We start from the raw sequence: 23305 nt of genomic DNA, 5'->3' as shown, positions 1-23305 counted from the left end.
AGCCAGAGATTCTTGGCTGGCTGAGGACTTGAAGAGAAAAGGGGTGGGTTTGTATAAGGTTTGTTTTTCCTTAGTGTGTGAGGGTGGGTTCTCTTACTACTAAAAAATGTTTTCCTAGACCCTAGAGTTTAGGACCTCTATTTTGGGTTCACCCAGGGTCTCTGATTTGTGCCTCTTCCTCTTCTGTGCCCAGGTGCCTGTCTTGCGTGGAGAGCCCATTCCGCTGCCACTGGTGTAAATACCGACACGTCTGCACCCACGACCCCAAGACTTGCTCCTTCCAGGAAGGCCGAGTGAAGCTGCCTGAGGTAGGGCCCAGAAGCCAGAGTGGAGGGTGCTGCTTGCTGTGAGCAGGGGACACACAGGCAGGCCTTCCCTTAAGAAGAGAAAACAAAGGAAAAACCTGCAGGATCACCCACTTGTCCCCAACCCCTAGTCTTAAGGGACCACATTATCAAAGCAGTAACAAGCAAAGCTCTGTGCTGGGATCCGGGGGCTCAAGGTCAGTCCTGGAGGTTCAGTTCCGGACAGATGTGCATTCAGGTCACACCAGCCAGGTGAGTTCTAGAACAAGTCCAGAGAGATGAGTATGTGTGTGTCCTGGAAATAATTGTAAGCACACAACAAAATTGTGCACAGATTCCTCAGAGCACTGCACAAAGCAGAATTGAGATTTTAAAAAAATAAAATTTAATAAAATGAGGAGAGGTAGAGAATGAAAGGATGGTCTCCTTACCCAGAGCAGTGGTTCTCAAATTGTGTTCCCTAGACCAGTGGCATCAGCATCACCTGCAAAGCTGTTAGAAATACCAAGTCTCCCAGCCACCTGGGTGAGAACTTCCGGGTGGGGCTAGGTACTCTGTGCTTCCGCCGCACAGGCCAGTTTGGGAATCACGAGACCGAGTTGGGCTCCATGGCTAAGATGCAGTGTCTCTTTCCCCTCCTAATCCTTATTCTTATCCTTGAAAACTATTCATCACTGCAATATAAATACTCTGTGCCTCTGTTGTTACCTTTCTTAGAATGTAAGTGTGTGAGCAAGGACCTCAAAGATAACGGCTATAAAAACACTTTGCAAAAGTCTGCTATTGTTCAAACGGATGGTGGCTTGTGTGACTCCTGCCACTGGGCCGGTGGTTCTGAACAGAGAGGTTGCTTTAGAATGCTGTGATTTAGAATACGCATAGACACACAGAAGAAGGGGTTGTGGGAGCCCCCAGACATAAGCCCATCCCCCTTCCCCTCCTGTACAATGGGGTTTGTCTGTGGCTGGCAATGGTTGCTCTGGATTCCTAATCCAGAAAAGAGACCCAGACAAAGGTTGTCCCTTTATAGAGTAAAGGAGGAAAGAGGTTACATCTTGGCTAATGTTTGTGTCCATTTTCTGCTCTTTTTTAACTAAGACTAAATGAATCTAAAGCTAATAGGACAGATATGGGTTAACAGCCAATGGGCCCACTCTTGGCATGAAGACCCTGATAAAAAGCTGGGTTGTGTCCTTGATCCTGGGCCTTTATCTTGGGGCATGGGATCAGGAGCAAAGGGTTGGTTCACCCACCAGGACCAGGTGCTGAGAGCCTAGGAAGCAACCTCTTATTTGAGTCAGAAACCTGCAAGTTACTGGATGGGAGCGGAGACATCGGTTTTCCGCCTCTCTCCACTTTCAGACGGGTGTACCTGGCAGAGGCTTCCCGTGTGGAGAGGCCCAGGAAGAAAATGAAAGCAGAGGCATTTGAGCTATCTGGTGGATTTCAAAGGCCCCTAATCACTTAATTATCTGAAGCAGGTTTTCAAATATCTGCTTTTTCTTTCTCATTTGCTGCTCTCATCCCAAGTTTCTTTCTTTTAAATATATGGAAAAAACTTGCATCTGCTGCTCAGAAAGAGGAAAGAAGAACTAGGAGAGAATAAAACAGAGCCCACCATGTTTCCCAGTGCAATGCAAGGATCCCTACAAAAGAATTAGTCTTCAAGGACCCAGGTTGCCAGGCAGGCACACCGCCCCATATGTACTTGAGACTGGCAAAGGCTGCTGGGGATACAGAGCACTTCAGAGGACTTGGCACCAGGATGCCCAGGAGAGGGAGAGGCCTGTGGTACATAGCCATGGAGGAGTGTGGAGATGGATTGACCTACCAGGTCGACCTTCAGCTCTTCCCATTTCACGTGAGCCGTTTATGGTGAGCCTGGCAGGCTCCAGCACACTTGGAATGGCCATGCCACCCTTACACATTATTGAATGACATTGACTTTGGCTCCTCTTTTTATTGGATATTTATTCTCAGAGAAGGAAATTTTAAGGCTGTGCTTCTGGTGCAGGCTTGCAGGCTACCTTCTATCTAGCTCAATACTAGGACCATTTTGAACATAACATAGAGGAGAAGCCCACATTGACCACCTCATGATGGTCATTGGAGCAGCATCTTCCTAGAGAATGTACCAAACGGAAAGAAGTTAATAAATATCTGTAGACTGTCAACTGGTCTAGCCATTTTGGGTCAGTGGAAGGAGGTTATTGTCCTCAAGCTTAAAAGAAAGCCCCTGGCTACTAATGGAAATATGGGTGATTTTATTTTTTTATGTTGCAGTTTTGTTTTCCATATTTTTGTTTCTGGGAAGAAATCATAGCCAGAATAAGGGTTAACAAAGAAAATCACACATTTGAAAGGTGATTCTGTGGAAGTGCCTGATACAGTGTCCCTTCTCTGCAGCCGGAGAGAGAGCTTGTTTACAGCATGGCACTCTGAGCCTTGCTGGGCAACACCATTCATCCTTCATTACCCAGCTCCCGAGCATGTCCCACATGCAAGGTATTGTGGGAGACTTAGAGGTATATAAGAGATCTGCAAATCTGTATTTATTTATTTATTTTTAATTTTTTTTATTAAGGTATTATATGTGTAAAGAGCCACTGGTCACAGGATCTATAATAGTAGATGGAAATTAGCTGGAAAGCATCTAGGAGAAATCCATGCCCACAAAGTGGTCTTATTGGGTGAGCATTCCAGTGCAGGCTTAGGTCTCCCAGTGCTACCAACAGGGACTCACTCAGCCTCAGGCCTGCAGCCCCCGGGGCATCCAGGTGCAGACTACCCTCCTGGATGAAAGAGAGACCCAAGTCTAGTGGTTCCTGTGGAAGTGCCTGGGTGTTCATTTCCTTTTAACTTTGGAGTGTGGGGATCTAGACAGGGTCCTTTTGTTGGCCATCAGGGATGCTGCCAGGTGCCTTTTCATCTACCCAGCCCCATCCTGAACTCCCAGAAGGCTTCGTCTGTGCATCTTCCAGTTCCAACACTGGCTTTGTGGACTATCACCGGGGATGTTGAATTACCTTTATTATTTCCTGAACAAAGAGTGCATTCAGGTGAAGTTATGGGTCTGGAACAGACAATTGGTCAATCATTGTTGTTATTATATTAATGGCATGTATTCTAGCATAATTACAATGATTAGAAGTAGAATGACCAGTAACATATGTCCTTTGTAGTAACCGTATTCCAGTTAAAAGGAATGATTGTGTTTCAACTAATGATGGCATTGTGATAACCACCCTGGGTCTTTAGATCAGCTGCCAGATCCTGGGCACCAAAGAGAGGAGGCAGAGGGAGGCGCGGGAGAACTGAGGTGGATGAGAGGGTCTTCCTGCTCTCAGTCCTGTTCCCCAGTATCCGCTGAAACTCCTTGCTGCTCATGGAATGGCCTTTCACCGGGCAGCCATGACCAGACCCTGCCCTCCCCTCTACCTAATGGGAGGAGTCACTGGTCCCCAAGTGGCTTTGACATTCCCAGGCCACTCCACCTGCTAACCTGAACACCCCATCAGGCCCACACACTTAATAGCGGTGATCTGTAGGAAGCAAAGGTGAGCATCCACGGAAAAAGCAAATTCATTGACAAATGTCGTCCTCAGTGGACTCGTTTACTGTTATTTCTCACCTAAACTGAAAAGCAGAGTGAGCTGCAGCTGGATGGTCTTTGCCAGGAAGGCAGAGCACATCTGGCCCACGGGGCCCCGGGCTCAGAGGAGGTTCCCGTAGCCCCTCTCATCTTGAAGTTCAAGCAGAGTTTACTCCAGAGAACAGTTGTACGATCAGAAGAGGCTAAATTAATTCTATTTGATTTCCAAAGCTGTGCTTGAAAGGCTATCCCAACCTCCCTGACCACCCTGCTGCCCCTGAGAGGACATCCATACCCAGAACGGATATCATGAAATCTGCTATCCCAGGGTCTGGTCCCCTCTGAGACTGAAGATCTGACAAGGAGAGGCCAGTGCCAACCCCTGGGCTGCTGCTCTCTCCTGGTGCTGAAATGAACCCCATGCGCTCAGGGTGGCCAAAGGCACTCACCTCCCTGCAGGACACAGGGGAGTCCTTGCAGAAGAGCTATTCCTGGGACACAACCCAAATGAACAAAACCACTTTGCCATGCTCTTCACCCTCTTTTGAGAAAAACAGCCAAACCTAGCTAAAGAACTTGCTTCCAATCCATGCGCAGCCCCCATTTCAGGTATTCCATTACTGGGTTGCCATTTCTTCAGACAATTGCACTTTCCATCAATCTCGTCTGCCCCTCCCCCGTTAAGGTTATGGGTATTTCCTTTCTGTATTATTACTTTGCTTTCTCCATAAACCGGCCCATCGTAGATCATGCTAATGGCATTATGAACTTGGGGAATAGCAAGAAAATATATGGTGCGTTACATTTTTGTATTGGGCATCATGGGTCTGAGAAGGTGAGTGTAAATTTTGGGGGTTGGCTGGGGCTAGAGTTGGCTTGTCTTTGGAATTGATGGTGGTTGAGGTGACATGGAAGGGGAAGGTGACCTACAAATCACTTGTTCCTTAGCTGCCCTTAGATGCTGACCCAGCCCAGCTCTCTCCGCCCTGCAAAGCACCACAGTCCTCCAATCCTGCTGTAACAACAACTAGGAGATTAGACCCCCTATCTTGTAACCACACTGGGGGCTGTAAATCCATAGCCTGCCACCCCCTCCACAGGCAGCACCAGCCCTGAAGGCAGCCTTTTCCCTCCCAGCTCAGCAGCAGTCTTTTGTCCTTGTTCAATTATTTAAATATGCAATGAGACATCATATAAAGCAGCCATTGACATGCTGGACATGGTAGACTGGGAAGCATCCTTTTTGCTTTCAAACTTTGGCTTGGTGTTCCTTCTCAATTAGCAGTGGAGACCACAATATGCACGGGGCTGGACAGGTGACCTAGAGCCCACCAGAGCCACCTCCTGCAAGCCAAAACATTGAAGGTTTCCTTGTACCTCAAGCCACTGCCACTCCCCACCCCCAGTCCATTCTTACAACTGCAGAATGTAGCCACAGGCAAAACAGCCTCCGTTCTCCAAATCATCTTGCTAAATGCAGGTATTTCCCACCCTCTGAGAGGGAGCTGGCCTTTTCAAAGGATAATTCAGAGAAATATCTTTCTTGAAAAGGGAAGGGAAGTACTAGTATGTTTGAGGAATTCCAGGTGGGGGCTGGATAATCATCTGGAACGAAAGTCAGATGAGCCAGTGTAAGTGCTTTTGTTCACTGTCATTGTGGGAACAGAACGGAGTAGGTAACTGATGTCCTGAGTTTCTTTATCATGAACACCGATGGGGGGGGGGGGGAGATCATGTGTGTTGTGCTATGAAATAAGAGAGCACATGGGAACATTTGTGTCAGGTGATGGAGGTGGCAGAATGTACATTGGACTGAATCCTTATACCCCTCGTACCATGTTAACCATGTTCACTGGAATCATAACAGCATCATACTGTGTCTACCAGAGCCATACCTGCCTGTACCATGGTACCAGTTGCAATACACCGGTTACTATAATATTAAAATACTTCCCTCCTGGTAGGTGAATAGCCACATCCAGGAGGCCCTCCTGCCCCACAAGTCCCCAACCCCTCCAGCATGCATCCAGTTGGTCGGTATTTGGAAAACCACACTTTGATTAGTGCAGCAGGCATGGCTATCCCCATTTTAGAGATGGGAAAACTAAGCTTCAGGAAGGTTATATGATTGTCCCAGATCATCTATTGGGTTAGTAATAGAACTGGGACCATAAAAATTATCTAATCCAAGCCAGCCCCACAGGGTCTGAGGGACTTGCCTGAGTCCACTTGGTTGCCTGGTGGAGGTGTGCCTCAGAGCATGTAAAACATGCAGCTTCAGGATGTCACCTCCCAGAGGGGTCCCCGGCTGTTAGGAGAGCAGTGGACAGAACTGGGACCTCCTTACCTGTCCCCCTTGTGTTTGGGGCTCTTGGAGCTGTTGAAATTGTCACACTCCACTTCAGATCTGAAGCCAAGAAGGGTGGAATAAGCTGGATAGCAAGAGCATGGGGTGTATGTGGAAAACACACAGGCTGGAGCAGGGGAGAGGGATCCTTCAGAAATGCTGTGGGAAAAGAGAGTTGATGGAGGGCCAAGGTGCAGCCTGAACAGAGGGACAAAGATGAGGAAGGAGCAAACACTTGTTGACTGCTCGCTCGCTCCAAGCCATCTACTTTATATATGGCAGTTCACGGACTCCCCCAAATGCCCTTTGGAAGAGGAGTGGTTAATCCCCATGCCTCGTTAAGTCGAGCAATGATTGACTCTGACAATAGCAGGAGGGAGACAAATTTGTACTCAAAGGTACATGGTTCTCCAACTCGGCTCTTTCTAGTTAAGGAAGCTCCAAGGTGAGGACAGGTGTGGCCAACCTGAGCTCCCGGACAGTGGGCTTCAGACAGGAGTCGTGGAGAAACATGGAGGTTTCTCTGAAATTCCCAGGAGCATTAGGCCTAAGGGTGGTCTGTCCTGGGATCTCTGCATGAGGCAGGGCAGGATCAGGGAGCTGGAGTGGGAGGAAGGGGCAGCGTGGTGGCGGTCCCTTCATGCCTGTTGCCTAGGAAAAACTTGCCATGTTACATTTCAATTAGGAGGGATACCAGGGTCAATCAGCAGTGCCACCAGAGGAAAACGGGACCAGCCAAGCCCTGGGCCTCTCCAATTATTATTAATGAACTTACTCTCAGAGCTGCCAACCTTTTTATATGCAAACTAAGGCTTTATGGGGCCACTGACAATCAGGACTCATTAGAGAACTCATAACAAGCCTCAGTGAGAGTCTCACAGGGGGAGAGAGCTTGTGCTTTAGCCTGTCTCCTGGACTAGAATCAGTGTGCCCCCAGGCAAGGTTCCAGGCCACCTCCAAGCTCCCCAGTCCTGCTGGTCTCAGGGAGATCCTTGCTGGCCCACCACCCCATCCTGAGGTGGTCCCGCCTGCTGGTAGGAACTGACCTCTTTCAATAAGGGGAGGAAAGAGGGGTGGATTGGCATCTGAGTTTGTTAGCTGCCAGCACATCTGCTGACACAGCCATTATTTTTCCTCTCCCTGCCTCCGTTTCTCCTTTGCAAAGTAGAAGGGATCCATTAGGTTGGTTCTGAAGACTGTCTGGCTCTAGACACCCTCAGTGCACCGTTCACGAGCAGCAACATTTGCTATGGGACATGGAGGTGAGAGTCCAGCACTCCTGCTCTGACTCCAGATGCAGCCAAAGACTCCCCCATGCAGATGTGGATGGAGCAGGAGGAAGGTCAGGCTTGCACATGCTCTAGGGGAGGAGGGCTGCCCAGGAGTAGAGTGAAGAGGGGAGTCAGGATGGACCTGGACCCTCAGCTCAAGAGATTGTCCCTCCTGATTCTCCACCAAGCCCTGTTTCAGTCCTGAGCATCATCCTTTTTACAAACTTGCTCTTGTCTTCCGTGCCCTGCACTCTCATCTTGCTGGGGGACGGTGGGGATGGCAGTTGAGACAGGGGCACAGGATAGAGCTACTAAGACTCTCTCCCCATGTGGGCCTCAAAGTCTCTGGGACCCACTCATTCCAGAGCCTCAGGGCCTGGTGCTGGTTCAGCCCCCCAACCCCTCCGCTGCCTGCCTCCCTGCTGCTCCTCTTTAATTGTGATAAAATATACATGTCAAATTTACCATCTTAGCCGATTTTAAGGGTGCAGTTTAGTGCCATTGGGTGCATTCACATTGTTATTCACCATCCACCTCCAGAACTTTTTCATCTTCCCCAGCTGAACTCTGTACCTATTAAACAAGAACTCTCCATTTCCCCATCCCCCAGAATCCACCATTCTACTTTCTGTGTCTGTGAATTTAAGAACTCTAGGGACCTCACATGGGTGGAATTGTGTGATATTTGTGCCACTGTGACTGACTTGTTTCACTTAGTATAATGTTTTCAAGATTCAGCCATGTCGCGGCGTGTGTTAAAAGTCCCTTCCTTTTTAAGGTGAAATAATAATCCATCGTATTATACATCACATTTTGTTCACCCACTCATGCATTGATGGGCAGGTGGGTTGCTCCCACCTTTTGGCTATTGTGAATAATGCTGCTCTGAGCATGGGGGGCGGGTACCATTTGAGTCCCTGATCTCAGTTCCTTTGGATGCACACCCAGGAGTGACTGCTGGATCTGCTCCTCTCCTACCTGCTCTTCAGAATAAAAGTGTGGGCAGGGAAGGGAATCAGTTTACGGCTCTGGCCCTCACTCCCCTGAAGCAAGGCTACAGGGTGATCAGGAAGGACAGCTGAGACCACTCCAATCATGGCATCAGGACTGGCTAGAGCTGAATGGCTCCTTGGGTTCCCTCCAATTGACAGAGAGAGAAATTGAGTCTCAAAGTGGGGATGGGCTCTGCTTAGGGTTCCATAGCTCATCAGACGCTCAGCAGGCCCTGAGGTCTTCTCACTCCCACTTTCAATGACAGAGGGGCTCACATGTGCTTTCAAACCCAGGAAGGACAGCTGCCAAGTTGCCTGATGGCCTCCCATATGCCCTCCCCCACAGCCTCCTCTGCCTCTCTCTGTGGGGGAAGGTGCCAGGGTGGGGGCCATCAGCCTCTGCTGAGATGTGTGTGCCACGCTTTTGATGGCCAACTTGCCCCAAAAGTGCCATAACGATAGGAATCAGGGAATGGTGGACCTGCCGGACACGGAGCCCAGGCCTTGCTGGTGTTTACAGAAACCCTCACTCTTGCCCATGCCAAGCAGCCAGGAATGCTGACTTCTTCCACCTAGCTCTGAGAACCCAGAAACAAGCCAGCCTCCACCTCTCAGCTGGGCAGAGCATCATACCCTTTATGGACCCCATTCTCTCCCAGCCTTTCCTGGGCAGAGCTGACTGCCCCAGGGACACAGGGCCAGCGATCCACTGCCTCCATCCCCAAAGGTCCTCAGGTCCTGCTGGGCTCTGGGATGAGCATGACCATTGCTAGCATCTGGTCAGCGTGCATCTGCTCTGAGAGGCGTTTCCCTGGGTTCAGGGCACCCCAGAGTTATGTCAAAAGGTTCTGGATTTAAAGGGTCTCTGGGCCCATTCCAGAACATTTTTAAATGCCAGGCTCAGCCCATGAATGGAAGGCTCTGCCGGCTCCTCCTGCCCTGGCCCAGGCTCCCATTCCAGAGCCGCAGCCAGGGCGTTGCCTCACTCTGATCTGCCCACGTGGTCCCTCTTGGCAGCCCAACGTGCGAAGGGACACCCATCAAGCCGCGTTGTGTCTGCTAGATAGGAGGGGTGCCCGAGGAGGCCTCCAGGAGTGTCAGAGTCTGGAGGGCATTAAAATGGAACCTGGAGGGCAGGGCAGCCTCAGGGAGAAGTGGCCTCGAAATGGTGTCTCCGGGACCCGGGATCTAGCAGTCCCCTTCCCTCCTGCAGAGGCTGGGGGTGGCCACTTGTGCCCAAGACTGTTCTGGGTGTGTTTGTGGGAAGGAGGGAAGGGGTGAACATGTGGGTTAGGTCTGGAAAGGCTCCAGACAGGTGCCTTTGGCACCTTTGGTACCTTTGGCTTCCTGCTCCCGCCTGAACCGTGCTCTCTGTCCCCAGGACTGCCCCCAGCTGCTGCGAGTGGACAAGATCCTGGTGCCCGTGGAGGTGATCAAGCCCATCACGCTGAAGGCCAAGAACTTGCCGCAGCCGCAGTCTGGGCAGCGCGGGTATGAGTGTGTCCTCAACATCCAGGGCAGCGAGCAGAGGGTGCCTGCCCTGCGCTTCAACAGCTCCAGCGTGCAGTGCCAGAACACCTCTGTGAGTGCCAGACCGCCCTGTGGCTCCACCCTCCTCCACCCATCCTTGTCTCATCCAGAGCCAGATACTCTCAACTCCACAGGGCTTCCCCAGACACCCCCAAACTGCTCAGCTGCTCCCCACACTGCCCACCACCCAGTGAGGGCTGGGCTCCAGGTCACCAATGCCTGCCAGAGTTGCGGCCCTGTTGTGGCCAGGAGAGTGCTCTGCCCAAGACAGGGGCTGAGGGAAGGGGATCTGGACCAGCCATGGGGCTGCTGAGCACTGTTCGTGGGCAGTGACTGGCATGTCCACCCTCCGTGGAGGAGCTCTGGGGACCCTGGGCCCTGCCTTCCTGCCAGGGCTGAGCCGAGTGCCTTGTGTGAGCCACAAAGGCCCTTCACACCGGCACTGAGGCTGTGTCCCAGCACAGGAGGCTTCTGAGATAGACACGCACCCACAGGGACTGTGGGAGGGTGTGCTGCTCAGGTCCGCACAAACCCTACCCACTGAGGAAATCCACGCTCGGCCGCCACTTGATTCCTCAGCACCACGCACTGAACCCTCTCCAAGCATCACTCCTGCCATCACCTCCTCCCCGTGGGGCCTTCCCAGTCAGGGCTCTGCTTGCTCTTACTCCTTTTCTGGGCTACGTCTATGCACCCAGAAGCTCAGAGACAAGTATTGCACTTGGAGACCTGTGACATTTTGACTGTACAAAAGAGCAACTGGAGGCCCAGAAGCAAGGGCAGGTCGAGGTTTATGGGGCTGAGAGTTATACAATTGGGGACCCTCTTTAAGAATTAAATCTAATAACTACAAAAGTAAATGACCCGGCAGGCCTTAGGCGGGGCTGCAGCTCCATGTGCCTTCGAGTACCCCCCTGCCTAGAGGGTAAGTGACATGGATATCATACAGCTACAGCTAGTGAGTGGCCGGCCTGGCTGGGATTCAGGATCTCCTCTTGTGTCACACGGCCTGCATTCATCCTCCTCATTGCTTTCGTGGTGAGTGTGATTGGAAATGGGATGCGGAGCAAAGCATTTTGGGGGAGCATCCACTCTCCCTATAGGAAGCCATTTGGGGTCAGTGGCACTCAGAGAGGCCCACATGCTTGCCCAAGGTGGCTCAGCATTATAGGCTGAACTGACAACTGATTTCCCAACCTCAGAAACCACAGCTCCCCTGGTGGCCGGCCTGGTTTTCAGAGGTCTGCAGTGCCCCAGATTAAACCTGCAAGCAAAGGGGGTATTAAACACCTCCTGTTTCCTCCTAAATCCTGAGGCCAAGTGGAGTAGCCCCAAGGGTTTGGCTCAAGTGGTTCTTCTCCAAATAAGCGAGTCCCTGGGGGAAGAGAGCCTGAGCCCCATGTCTGACTCAGCAGAAGGCAGCTGGAGATTCAGACCATGAAGAAAACCGCCTCATGCCCAGGGAAGCTGCCCCAGAGATCCAGGCCTCAGAGGTGTCAGAAGGGAGGCAGAGTCTGCGGCCTCTGATGAGGCTTCAGCTCCCCAGATGTCACAAGGCTGGCCCCCTGTGCTTCTGCTAACTCGGTTAAATAGGCCAGCATAAACCAGATGACAGCCTGAGTTGGTCCCATAAGCCCCTGGGTCAAAACCCCGTCCGTTCTGGGGGACTAGCGCGTTTCCCAGCGGCCCTGCCAGAATTGGAAGCCGATTATGCTCAGATAACCTCAGCATTTCCCGAGCCAAGACCTGACTCCATGAATGAGCCCTCTGGGGGTCCTAGGGAGCTCCCTGAATGTGGGGGTGAAATCAGAGCCTCCTGGGAACAAGGGCCCAAAGGGAAGCCCAGTGGCCCTGACAGATGGGGGCTGTGTCTCCTCGGGGCACTAGCACACGCCCCGTGGGCAGTACCAATGCGATAAGGAACGGCAGTGCTGGGCTCCAAACACATCCCCTGATCAAAGTTTGAGTGAAAATTAGCAACCGAGCACTTTATACCCTAGCCTTGGTGTTCATACCCTACCCCGGGAGCAGGGGCTGGTCTGCGTCAGAGTGGGTTGTGAGGAAGTTACCTTGTTTCATTGCCTAAGTGAGCTCTCTGGATGAGGGAGGATGGGAGAGGCTCTAACAGAGAACCCCCTGGATTTGTGATGACAGAGAGGTGGGTGACAGAGAGGTCTCAGAGAGCAGACAAGGAAAAGAGACAGGAAAACTTGGCATGGGCGTGATGCTGGGCTGGGTGGGCAGGCAGGTCGCTTCCAGCCCACTATTTGGGGACAGGCCCTGGGCCAATTACTGCAGCCCTCAGGGGGCCCCAGGGAGGACAGGGCCGCTCACAGACAGAGTTGGAGGGAGGACATTGTGGGCATTCTGGGCCACAGCAGCAGTGGGCTGGCTGCAGTGCTGGCTGAGGTCCTGGGGCCCAGCCCAGCTTCCACAAACCCACAGTGGCCTCCTGTGTTCTCTTGGTGCCCCAATTTACCACATGCTAAACAGGGGTGGTGAGGCCGATGGGGAGGTGTTGTGCCCTTGCTGCCTCCTGGAGCACAGCTGGGAGTTGGTCTGCTGGGCCCTCTGGGGTCCTGGACACAGATGCATGGGCTTCTTATGTTGTTCAGATTTTTTGTTGGCTTTTCAGCAAAATACCTCAGAACTCAGGACCAGAGAATGATTGGAAGAAAGCATGTCCCAATTGCACAGAGCTTTTCTTTTTGTTTCAGGAGGTAGAGAAACTCACACTTTCCCAATGTCACGATCAAGGTCATCCACTGGCGGAGAGCCAGACTTGATTGAGACACTTAACCTTTTGGCCCTTGGGAGCCTGAAACACTCTTCCCTGGGCTCTGGGCTTTGTGCAGATTAACTGCCCACTGATTGCCGAGAGCTATATAAATGCTAAGTGCATAGAGGTGGGGAGCCAGAGAGAATGGGAGCCGGGCTCCCTAGCTGTCTGCCTGTCTTGCTCTCCCTGTGGGGTGCAGGTCATGGGCGAGAGAGGGTGTCCAGGAAGGAGAATGGCTTCCCTAGAGATCCAGGGAGTGGTGGAGGGTTCATGATTTCCATAATATTTCATAATCAAGATCCCAGGAACTGGGGAGAGAAAGAGAAAGTAGCACCCAGCATATTTGATCCTTAAAGTCTTTGTGATTTTCAGTTTTCTTTGGAAAAAAAAATGTAGGTGTACACACAAGTACATCTGAACATACAAGCATTCTCATATGCATATACCTCCATATGTACCAGGTGTCTGGTGCATAAACACTCAATAAACAGCTGCTATTATTATTCCACATAAACATAAACACAGGGAACACAAATGTATTTTGCACAGCATCCCTAACATTGTGTAAACCAGGGGTCCTCAAACTTTTTAAACAGGGGGCCAGTTCACTGTCCCTCAGACCGTTGGAGGGCCGGACTATAGTTTAAAAAAAAACCATGAACAAATTCCTATGCGCACTTCGGGCCCGGGACGGGTCGGCTGCTAAGCAGGACAGGCAGTGGCACCTGGCAGGCCAGATAAATGTCCTTGGCGGGCCGCATGTGGCCTGTGGGCCGTAGTTTGAGGACCCCTGCTACACAGTAATACTTGAGTGCTCATTCCACTCCACAGCCCTGTGCTCTGGGCACTGGATGGCTGTCTCCAACCCTCGCGGCGTTGCTGTGAGGTAGGCACTGTTTGCAGTCCCACTGTGCCCCACTGTACAAATGGGGACACTGGGACGTAGGTCATTTGCCCACAGCTGGTCACTGCAGAGCCATGTCATGGCAACGTGTGTGTGTGTGCGCACATGTGTGAACAGGCAGAGAATACAGTTCTGTGCACTGACCTCTTCTCCATATGGATACATTTGTAAACACAGACACACACGTGGCTGATGCAGAATTCTCTGCCTTGTTCTGTGAGGGACTTCAGGTCTTTCCTGAGAGGGGCCTGAAGGTTCTGTCCATCTTTGTTCAACATGCCCCTGGCCATGAGCTGTTAGTCCCTCTTTGGGTCCTGGGCAGAGCCTGGCAGAGCCAGAACCCTCTAGCCCGCAGCCTGGGCCACCCTCACCACACTCCCCCATAGGGCCATGGAGGAGGGAGATGGGAAGGATGGGACGTGGAACTTGACTAGGGGCAGAAATGGGGAGGGAGGTCCGAAAGGGAGTTTCTCCCTCTGTCCCCCTCCACATCTCTCCACCACCAGCAACACTAGAGTTGCTTACCCAAAGTGCTCCCCATCTCCTCAGCCTCCTTCAGCAGGTCTGGGTGGGGCCCTGGGACCTGCCTTCCATGGCCCCTAGATGACTCTGATGAAGGTGGTCCAGGAGAACCATCAGTAGAGTAGAAGAGATTTTGTGAGAAAACTCAGGACCCAGCCTGACCCAGAGGCAAAAGACAAATCTCTGGGGAGCTGATGACTGAGCTGTGTGGCAAAGAGCTTATGAGTCAGCAGCTGAATTCTGAGCGGATCCAAAAACCCCAAGGTTGTTTCTTCAGGGCGAGGGAGCTTGGCTTTGTTCTCCTGCTTGAGCCCAGACCTTGGTCCCAGCCCAGGTGTCGTCGGTCACTGGGAGGTGCTGTGAGAGGGTGGATGCTCTGTGAGGAAACACTGACTGTGGCTCCTGGCTGGGCATACTCACCAGGGAGTTAGTGAGGAATTTCGGATTGTAGGGTAGACCCTGGAGAAGGCTGTATGTTGCTGCATAAGGACAGCTGGACACTGTTCACATTGGAGCACATTCTGGAACTCAGGAATTTGGGGTGTTTCTCAGATTAGGATCCTAACTTCTTTAGAAGCCTCTACAAATTGCCTACAGAAGCAGAGGCGCAGGTGACAGGCTCCCCACCTGGTGTGTCCACAGGTTCTGAGGCCCCCTCCCTGGTGAAGGTGCTGTGCTAGCTCCGCGAAGGAGCGGTGGCTGCCTGTCATAACCATCCACACCCCCACGGCCCAGTGCGCCAACATTTAACTCTAAGTTAAAAGAGCCTGTCACCCTAGCTGGTTTGGTTCAGTGGATAGAGCGTCAGCCTGCAGACTGAAGGTCCCAGGTTCGATTCCAGTCATGGGTACATGCCCGGGTTGTGGGCTCGATCCCCAGTGGGGGACTTTCAGGAGGCAGCCAATCAATGAGTTTCATCATTGATGTGTCTCTCTCTCTCTCTCTCCCTCTCCCTTCCTTTCTGAAATCAATAAAAAAATATATATATTTTTTAAAAAGAGCCTGTCAAACAAGTCCCTTGGACCAGACCTTCTAACAAATCGCCAGACCTCAGCTCCTCCTGCACAGAAAGCCTCTCAGTTCCCGTCCCATCCCTGTGGAGGCAGTCTGTGTGGTGATGAGAAAACACCAAGGGCTTGGAAGTGCTGCTGGGCAGGCTCTGAGTTCCACAGCGTCCCCTCTAGGGATTGAAAAGTGTCTGCTCTCAGAAGGCAGATGGGGGCTGGCACGCCTGGGGACTGCGCCTCCACCCTCCATCCCCGGCCGCACCTCTCCCTGCACTCCTCCCACCTCTTAGCACCACAGTCCCAAAGGCTGGGACTCTGTTAAACTTCCTGGGGAAAGCCCAAGAATGGACAGGCCTCCACGGAAGGTGGATGAGTAGCTCGCTCAAAGCTGCTCCATGTACCTGCGTTTCAAATGGGATGCAGCCTGGCCCTCCCTGCACTCGCTTCCTAAACCCTGTGCCCTGTCCCCTGATACCTGTTTCCCCACCCTGCCCACCCACAAATGTGCATGCCTATATGCATGTGCTACACACACACACACACACACACACACACACACACACACACACACAATCAGGATCAGTTTCTAGCCCCATGTGCTCTTCAGGGCCCCAGGTTGAACATCCAGCCCCTCTAGAAACCTGTGACCCAGCTCTCTTCTTTCCTCCCCACCCTGGTTGCAGTATTCCTATGAAGGGATGGAGATCAACAACCTGCCCGTGGAGCTGATGGTCGTGTGGAATGGGCACTTCAACATCGACAACCCAGCTCAGAACAGAGGTGTGCAAGATGGCCCGGGTGGTGGGGGGGGGGGGGGGGGTGAAGGGGAGAGCTACTCTGCACTCGTGGGCAGGTGTCATTCGTCCCCCACCCTTTGGCCTGAGCCCACCCTCCACAACCTCTCCACCATCCCCACTGCTCTGTTGGGTACGGGCTTAGTGTGGGCAGGTGGCCCCTGGGAGAGGAGCAGTGAGCAGGGCTGGCTGGAGGGAGACTGGCCTTCCCAGTCCAGAACCATCACCAAAGGGAGGGACTGCACTCCTTGCCACACTCCCTGCCCCTCGCAGCCCGACCCAGCCCACTCTTGCCCTTTGCCTGCAGTTCACCTCTATAAGTGCGGAGCCATGCGTGAGAGCTGCGGCTTGTGCCTCAAGGCGGACCCTGACTTCGAGTGCGGCTGGTGCCAGGTCCAGGGCCAGTGCACCCTGCGGCAGCACTGCCCCATCCACGAGAGCCAGTGGCTGGAGCTGGCGGGCCCCAACAGCAAATGCACGAACCCCCGAATCACGGAGGTAAGCCTCTGTCCAAGGGTCCTGCCTGGGGCTGGGCCTGAGGCCATGCCTGGCCAAGGGAAGGTGAGAGCAGAGAGGGGCTCCACTGTCCATTTGGAGTCTCCATGGAAGCTGTGTCAGAAAGGACTCGGAGTCCTTGCCCCCTTTCCTTTGTCTCTAAGAGTCGCTCTCGGTGACAAGGCCATGACACTCCATCAGTGGCAGGCTCATCAAGCAGTGGACCCATGACAGGCTGTGTGGGTGGGGGTCAAGGGTTTGAGTACTGGCTCTGTAGGCTAATTGCTGGGTGGCTCAAGGCTAATTCATCACTGTCTCTGTGCCTCAGCTTGCTCACCTGTGCATGGGTCTGGTTGACCATCTATCTCATAGTGGAGTTATAAGGATGGTATGAGCGAATCTATGCCCAGCCTACAGGGATCTTCCCATCTTCCTTCTCCTGTTCATCATTAAAATCATCGCTGCCCATGGCTAAGCCCAGGGAGTCACTGCCCCTGGCATTCATTTAGGTCGCCCTGTGTCTTCACCTCCCCACTCCACATTCCAGCCACCCCTCTGTACCCCCCACCCAGAACCCTTAACAAGAAACCACCTTGGCAGGTGTGACTAACAGCATGTCTGCAAAAATGGTGGGGCTGGCTTTCTTCTTGGCCTGAGACCAAGAAAATTGCAGGGAGGAGATGGCAAATTAACCAAATGTTCCTGAGATGGAGGCTATTCACTGGCTCCATCCTGGCATTGGCCCTCCCAGAACCCAGGAACCAAGGACTGGGCCAGAGATCAAGCTCCTTTCTCAGGATGACAAGCCGGGGCTGGAAGATCATGCAGCTGCTGCCAGATGCCAGATGCACTTTGAGGACTGGCTGAGCAGGCATTTGAGAAGAACACGGACTCCCTCTTCCTGACTCCCTATATCTGCCCACCTCCCTCACACAGAGATGGGTCTCTGTCTCCAAAGAGCCTTTGTTTCCAATGCAAGGAGAATATGCATGTGCAAACCCTCACACTCATGTGCACCCTCATTCACAGACATGCATGCCTGCATGTGTAAGAAGCAGGAAGTATCTTGAGTTTTGTAGGTGAACAGCCTCCCCCTGGCAAAGCTGCCACCCTGGGGTACCCCAGCCTAGTTTCCCTTTCCCACCTTTCACTGTCCCCCCAGATGGAACCTTCACTTGTGGCCCTCAAAGGGTGGAGAGAGCAGGACCTACTAAGAAGTGACCTATCTGAGCTCTTTCTTTCCATTGTGATCCCCTTGACATTGGCCAGGATCCAAGCGCTGATGTTCAGAGGCCCCAGGAATGGGAAATGCACCTTTCTCTGTCTATCAAATGCCAAGAAAGGCTGGCACGAATGTCTTTGCCACTAAGGTTTCTACTGCGGGATGCCACAACTAGACCGTGTGAACTGGATGGAGCCCCCCCTCAAAGCAGGCCCTTGGTTGTTGGAACTTAACATTCCAATCATGGGTTTTAACACCAAAGGTGACATCTTCTGAGGGAAAGCTAGACATTTCGGCCAGTGTATGAGGCTAAAGTCTAATTAAACAAATATCCCTTAGAAACCAAGTCAAACAGTGAAGGTAAAGGAGTTGTGACAAGTGCTCTGCTAACTCCAGGAAGATGCTTGGCGAGTTTGAGTTTGCAGTACAATTACAACTCAAGAAACAATGATGCTCTACTGCAGAGTCCACAGGAGAAGTGAGATGCTGTCCCTGCTCTCAGAGGCTCCGGCTCTGAAGAGGAAGCGGGTGGGGGATGGAAAGATGTTACCATGAAAGGAACACAAAGAAGGTGCCTTACAATTTCATTTGAGGGGAGGAGAGAGGACAAGAGAAGGATAAGAAGAGAGAGAATATCTGGTTAAGGAAAGTGACATTAGAGAGGGTCTCAGTTCCCATAGTGTGGGTTCACAGGAGGGTTACTTATGTAGCTGGAGAGTGCAACCAACACAAGCAAATACCCAAACACTTTAATCCCATTTGCAATGAATTACCCAGTAATGTTGAGGATCACATTCCGCTCCCTCTTCTATGAAATAGGGAAATGAATGAGGGTCTTTGATCACTGCTCCTGAAACCACACCCAACCCGGGACTGCTCTGCCAGAGCTCCTGCCCACTGGCAGTGCCAGATCCTGATGCCCTGGGGCACTTGGACACAGCTCAGGAATTGGGCAGAGGTGGGAAGTGCCATTCCTTGGCCCATCAGCAAGGGGGTGATGGTTTCGTCTTGGTGCCTGCCAAATCACCATGCTTCCTCCCTCCAGATAATCCCAGTGACAGGCCCCCGGGAAGGGGGCACCAAGGTCACCATCCGAGGAGAGAACCTGGGCCTGGAATTCCGAGATATCGCCTCCTACGTCAAGGTGGCCGGAGTGGAGTGCAGCCCCTTGGTGGATGGCTACATCCCTGCCGAACAGTAAGTGAACGTGACCTGAGACACAGACAGGTACTGGAGGGGGAGGGAAGATAAGCCAACAACAAGTGGTCTTAAATCTTATGGAGGTAAAAGGAGAATGCCCTTAACATTCTAGGGTGCTGGGGTGGGACTCCCCGACCTGGACCAGCCAGCTGCCATATTGGGGGAAATGTAGAAAGGGGGAAAGGCTGGGAGAGAAGTGATTGTTACCCCCTTGGGCTGTGGGGGTGAGTAGGAGTGAGACAAAGCAAAGTTAAAATCTGCAAGAAAGTGTGAGTTCAATTGCTTACCCCAACTCCCTCTGCTGTCCCTACCTCCCCATGCATGTCCTGCCCCAATTAGAGTAGAAAGGAATCTTGTGCTACCCGGTATGGAGACAGAAATGAAACTCTACACGCCCTGGCAGGCCTGTGGGTACTTTGGATAGTTAATTTCTCTTTGCGAAATCTGCTGGTCCACTGAGAGGGTCATTCAACAACCTACCTGGCCTCTAACCTACCTGGTGGAGGAGGTTTGCAAGTCGCATATTGCCTTGTAAATAAGTAAACACAATTTTCCAGCCCAGCAAACCCAACCATGAAATCTTACCAGCACAATAGAATCTATTTATTCCATCTTCGTTGCCCCTCTGAAGTGAAACCTTGCCACCTGTCCCGTGGGCATAAGTTGCTGACTCTTTGCAAGGCCTCCCTGAGCTAGGTCAGTGCCCTTTTTGGTTCTGCTTACTGGATCCTGCCTGGATTCAGTGGTTCTGGAACCATCAGTACCACCACCCTCAGTTCCTCCTGAGTTCCATCTGGTCTTCCTAAGGTGCTCAGAGTAGATCAAATCATTGAAGGTTCCACATTTGGTAGCACTCACCTCCCTAGTCCATCATCGCTTATTTATCTGAAGATCATTCTGTGGCTCTTTCAACTTTCTCAGTTCTTGCTAGGACCAAACTGGCTGTTACCATATAGCGAGGTTTGGGGAACTCTGAAATGCCCTACTTGGGGCCTGACATTAAAAATATTATAAAGCCCTGGCTGTTTTGCTCAGTGGTTAGAACGTCAGCCCTCGGACCAAATCAATGTGTCTCTCTCATGTGGATTTCTCTCTCTCTCTCTTTCTTCTCTTCCTCCACCCTCCTTTCCACTCTCTAGAAATCAATGGAAAAAATATCCTCAGGTGAGGATTTGAAAAAAAAAAATTTAATGCATTAAAGCCACACTATTGAAGTATTGTGGTACTAGTTAGATCAGTAGAATCAGATAAAACACCCAAAAAATAATCCTGATGTATAAATACGTAGTATGTAATAAAAGTGACATTTCAAATCTTCAAGGAAAGGAAAGATCATTCAGTAAGTGGTGCTGGTTAACTCCCTGAAAAAAAAAATAATCAGATCCTTACTTCACTTTATAATCTAAAATAAATTCCAGACAGATTAAAAAGTTAAGTGTAAAAATGAAACTGTGAAAGAATCACAAGAAAACACAGGTGAGAATTTATCTAATTTTAAGAAAAGAAAGCAGTTCTAAGTATAACTCCAAAAGAAAATTATAAAGGGAAAGATTAGAAGATTTGAGTAATAAGACTTAAAGCTTGTGCCTCAAAAATCATTGTAAGCAGAATGAAAATGTGAATGATAGACTGTGTATATGTTTATACCCTATTACAGTTAAGAGATGGTTTTATAAATAAAAGGCAAATATCACAAAATGAGCAAAGAGCATGCAAAAGTCATATAAAAATGTTTAACATCAGTAGTAATCAATGAAATGCAAATTAAAACAACAAGGAACAATGTTTGAAAGCCAATGCCCAGAGCAGAGGAGAGGCATGACAAATAGCATATTCCTGCATTCTTGTCGGGAAGGTAGATTGGGATGAACTTTCTGGAAAGCAGTGTGGAAATGTGAGTCAAAAGTCTTTAGCCTGGCCATATTACTTCTGGACCTTTCCCTTCATAACCAGAATGCACAAATATTTATTTGCATGAATGCTTATTTTGGCCTTATTTATAATAGTAAAAATTTAGAGGCAGTTTGTGTGTTTGAAAATATGGAATTAATCAACTCAATGAACTCTTTTATATGCATAGGACAGTCAACTACAGAGCCATTAAGTCTGATACTGTGGGAGAATCATGACCAGGAGTGCACTCGAGGTCTATTAAGGGAGAACACAGGTTACCAAGCAGAATGCAGTTTCTAATTAATTTTATGAAAGAAAATCAAACTGGAAACATGTACACAGACATGTGGACAGTGAATATTCCTGGGTGAGGCAGTTGGGGGTGGGTGGGTATATGTATGGCAAGTGCTTTTATGTACTTTCTATTTTTGACACTGAACATGTATTGATTACGTTACCTTCACAGAAGGGCATATATTTTTGCTGGACTCTCACCCAGAAGTTCTTTCTAAGACAAGCACAGAACCCAGGAGCTAAAAAGTGAAAGAACAAGCAATGAACCACACAGCCACGTTTAAACTTTAGGCTTTTGGATGCCAAAAGGCGTCTTAAACAAAATTGAAGCAGAGGTGACCCATGGGGAGAAGAGAATGTAAAACTTATTACAGACTAAAGTTAATGCTCCCAGCTCAGCAGCTCCTACAGAAGGGCAATCCATTCGAAAATGAAGATAGGGCTTCGGACAAGTCCAAGAAAAGGCTATGCAAGATTAACACACACGCATGTGTGAAAACACGTGCACACTCACTAGTAAGCAGGGAAATGGATGATGGTACAGTCACAGTGTGAAACACTGTGAAGCTGTCGAGGGCAGAGTTGTGTGAACAGTGACATGAACGAAGCTCATGCTGTATTGTTGAGTCAAAAGACAGGTTAGAACAGTGGATAATTAGGTTTCACTTTTATTTTTTAAATCATGTATATGTTTCATTATATATACACTGTATATGTATGTTTGTATATAGCTGTGTGTGTATATATAACATTTTGGTTTATGTGTGTGCATATATCAAACATAAATATACATACATGCATGTGTGTATGTGTGTGTGTATATATGTGCAAATATATATAGTTGGGCAAGTTGACTAACTTTGCTGTGCCTCAGTTTTCTCATTTGTAAAATGGAAATTACATATATATATGCACAGGTCTAGTAAAAGGCCTGGGAGACTATATACCAAACTTGTGGAGAGGTTAGGAATAAAAAAAGGGACGCTACTTTTTTATTGGCACACTTCTGCACTATCACATTCTCAAAGGGTATGAACAAATTTTGCAATTAAAACAATAAAAATTTATAAAAAAGGAAAAATGTATGATTGCTCCCAACCTCAACATACATGTCTGTTGACCTGCCAGGCCCCTGGCTGGGGCTGGGAGCAGAAAGCCCTTGGTGAGGCAGGCCATGAGTTCCTACAAGGACCTGAAAACCTTAGGTCTACTCCATGGCTCCTGTCTGGCTTGCTGTGGGTCCTTGGCTAAGTCACTGTACCTCCCTGGTCCTGCCAGCTCTATCAGCTAAGCTGCTTGGCTAAAATTCACAGTAACTCATAATTGTGTGGATAATTCATGAATTAGAAACTAAGTGTTGGGTCAGAACCCTCCCCTAGGCTCCCCACTTTACAGAGGGCCTCCAGGGGACCCCTGAAGATCATGTTTCCTCATTTCCTGAGAACCCAGCAGGACCCCTGCAGGAAGGAACCTGGGGTGTCTTTCACCTCCTCCCCTGCCCATCCCTGAGATCCTACTGCAGAGAATGGGTCCAGGGGCCATGGCTGGAAGTCCTGTGACTGTCCTGTGACCCAGCAGGTCTTTCCTCTCCTCCCTGTAGGATCGTGTGTGAGATGGGGGAGGCCAAGCCCAGCCAGCACGCCGGCTTCGTGGAAATCTGTGTGGCCGTGTGTCGGCCTGAGTTCATGGCCCGGTCCTCGCAGCTCTACTACTTCATGGTGAGTCCTGGACACTAGCGTCCTGGCCAATCACAGCCCACAGACCTCATTACCATGTTCACTGGTCCGTCTAGACCTCTGTGGGCAAACCCAGGCAGCACCAGGGAAGATGCTCTGGCCCCAGCTGCAGCATCCCTTGCTGAGGGGCAGTGTGGCATGAAAGGTGAGAGTGTGGTCCTGCATCAGGACTCTGGGATTTGAGCACTGTCCCTGCCACTTACTGAGTTAACCTGGGCAAGTGGCTTAACCTTTCTGTGCCTCGATGTCTTCATTTCTAAAACAGAATGATAACAATAGCATCTACCCCAAGGTACAGTTGTGAAAATGACATAAAGTAGATGTACCACTTCTAGTATCAATTCCTTTATGATTTCTGCATTTGCTGCTGGGGCTCCTGTGCCCTGCCTGTACACTGGCACCCAGCACTTCCATCCCACCAT

At 50.5% G+C, this 23305-nt stretch overlaps 1 protein-coding gene across 1 annotated transcript in view; it reads left to right on the top strand.

Moving 5' to 3' along the window:
- The window catches only part of PLXNA4 (plexin A4), a 418177-nt gene that overhangs the window by 332288 nt on the left and 62584 nt on the right, over window positions 1-23305 (top strand). The window contains 6 exon segments of the mRNA XM_080663238.1: window positions 194-308; window positions 9889-10089; window positions 15933-16029; window positions 16351-16541; window positions 18806-18957; window positions 22748-22865. Of these exon segments, the coding sequence (XP_080519364.1) occupies window positions 194-308; window positions 9889-10089; window positions 15933-16029; window positions 16351-16541; window positions 18806-18957; window positions 22748-22865 (874 nt within the window).

This window comes from Plecotus auritus (assembly GCF_963455305.1).
Source record: "Plecotus auritus genome assembly, chromosome: 4".
Classification (NCBI taxonomy): Eukaryota; Metazoa; Chordata; class Mammalia; order Chiroptera; family Vespertilionidae; genus Plecotus; species Plecotus auritus.
The sequence above is the reverse complement of the archived record's forward strand: the minus strand, read 5'-3'. Positions and strand labels throughout refer to the sequence as shown.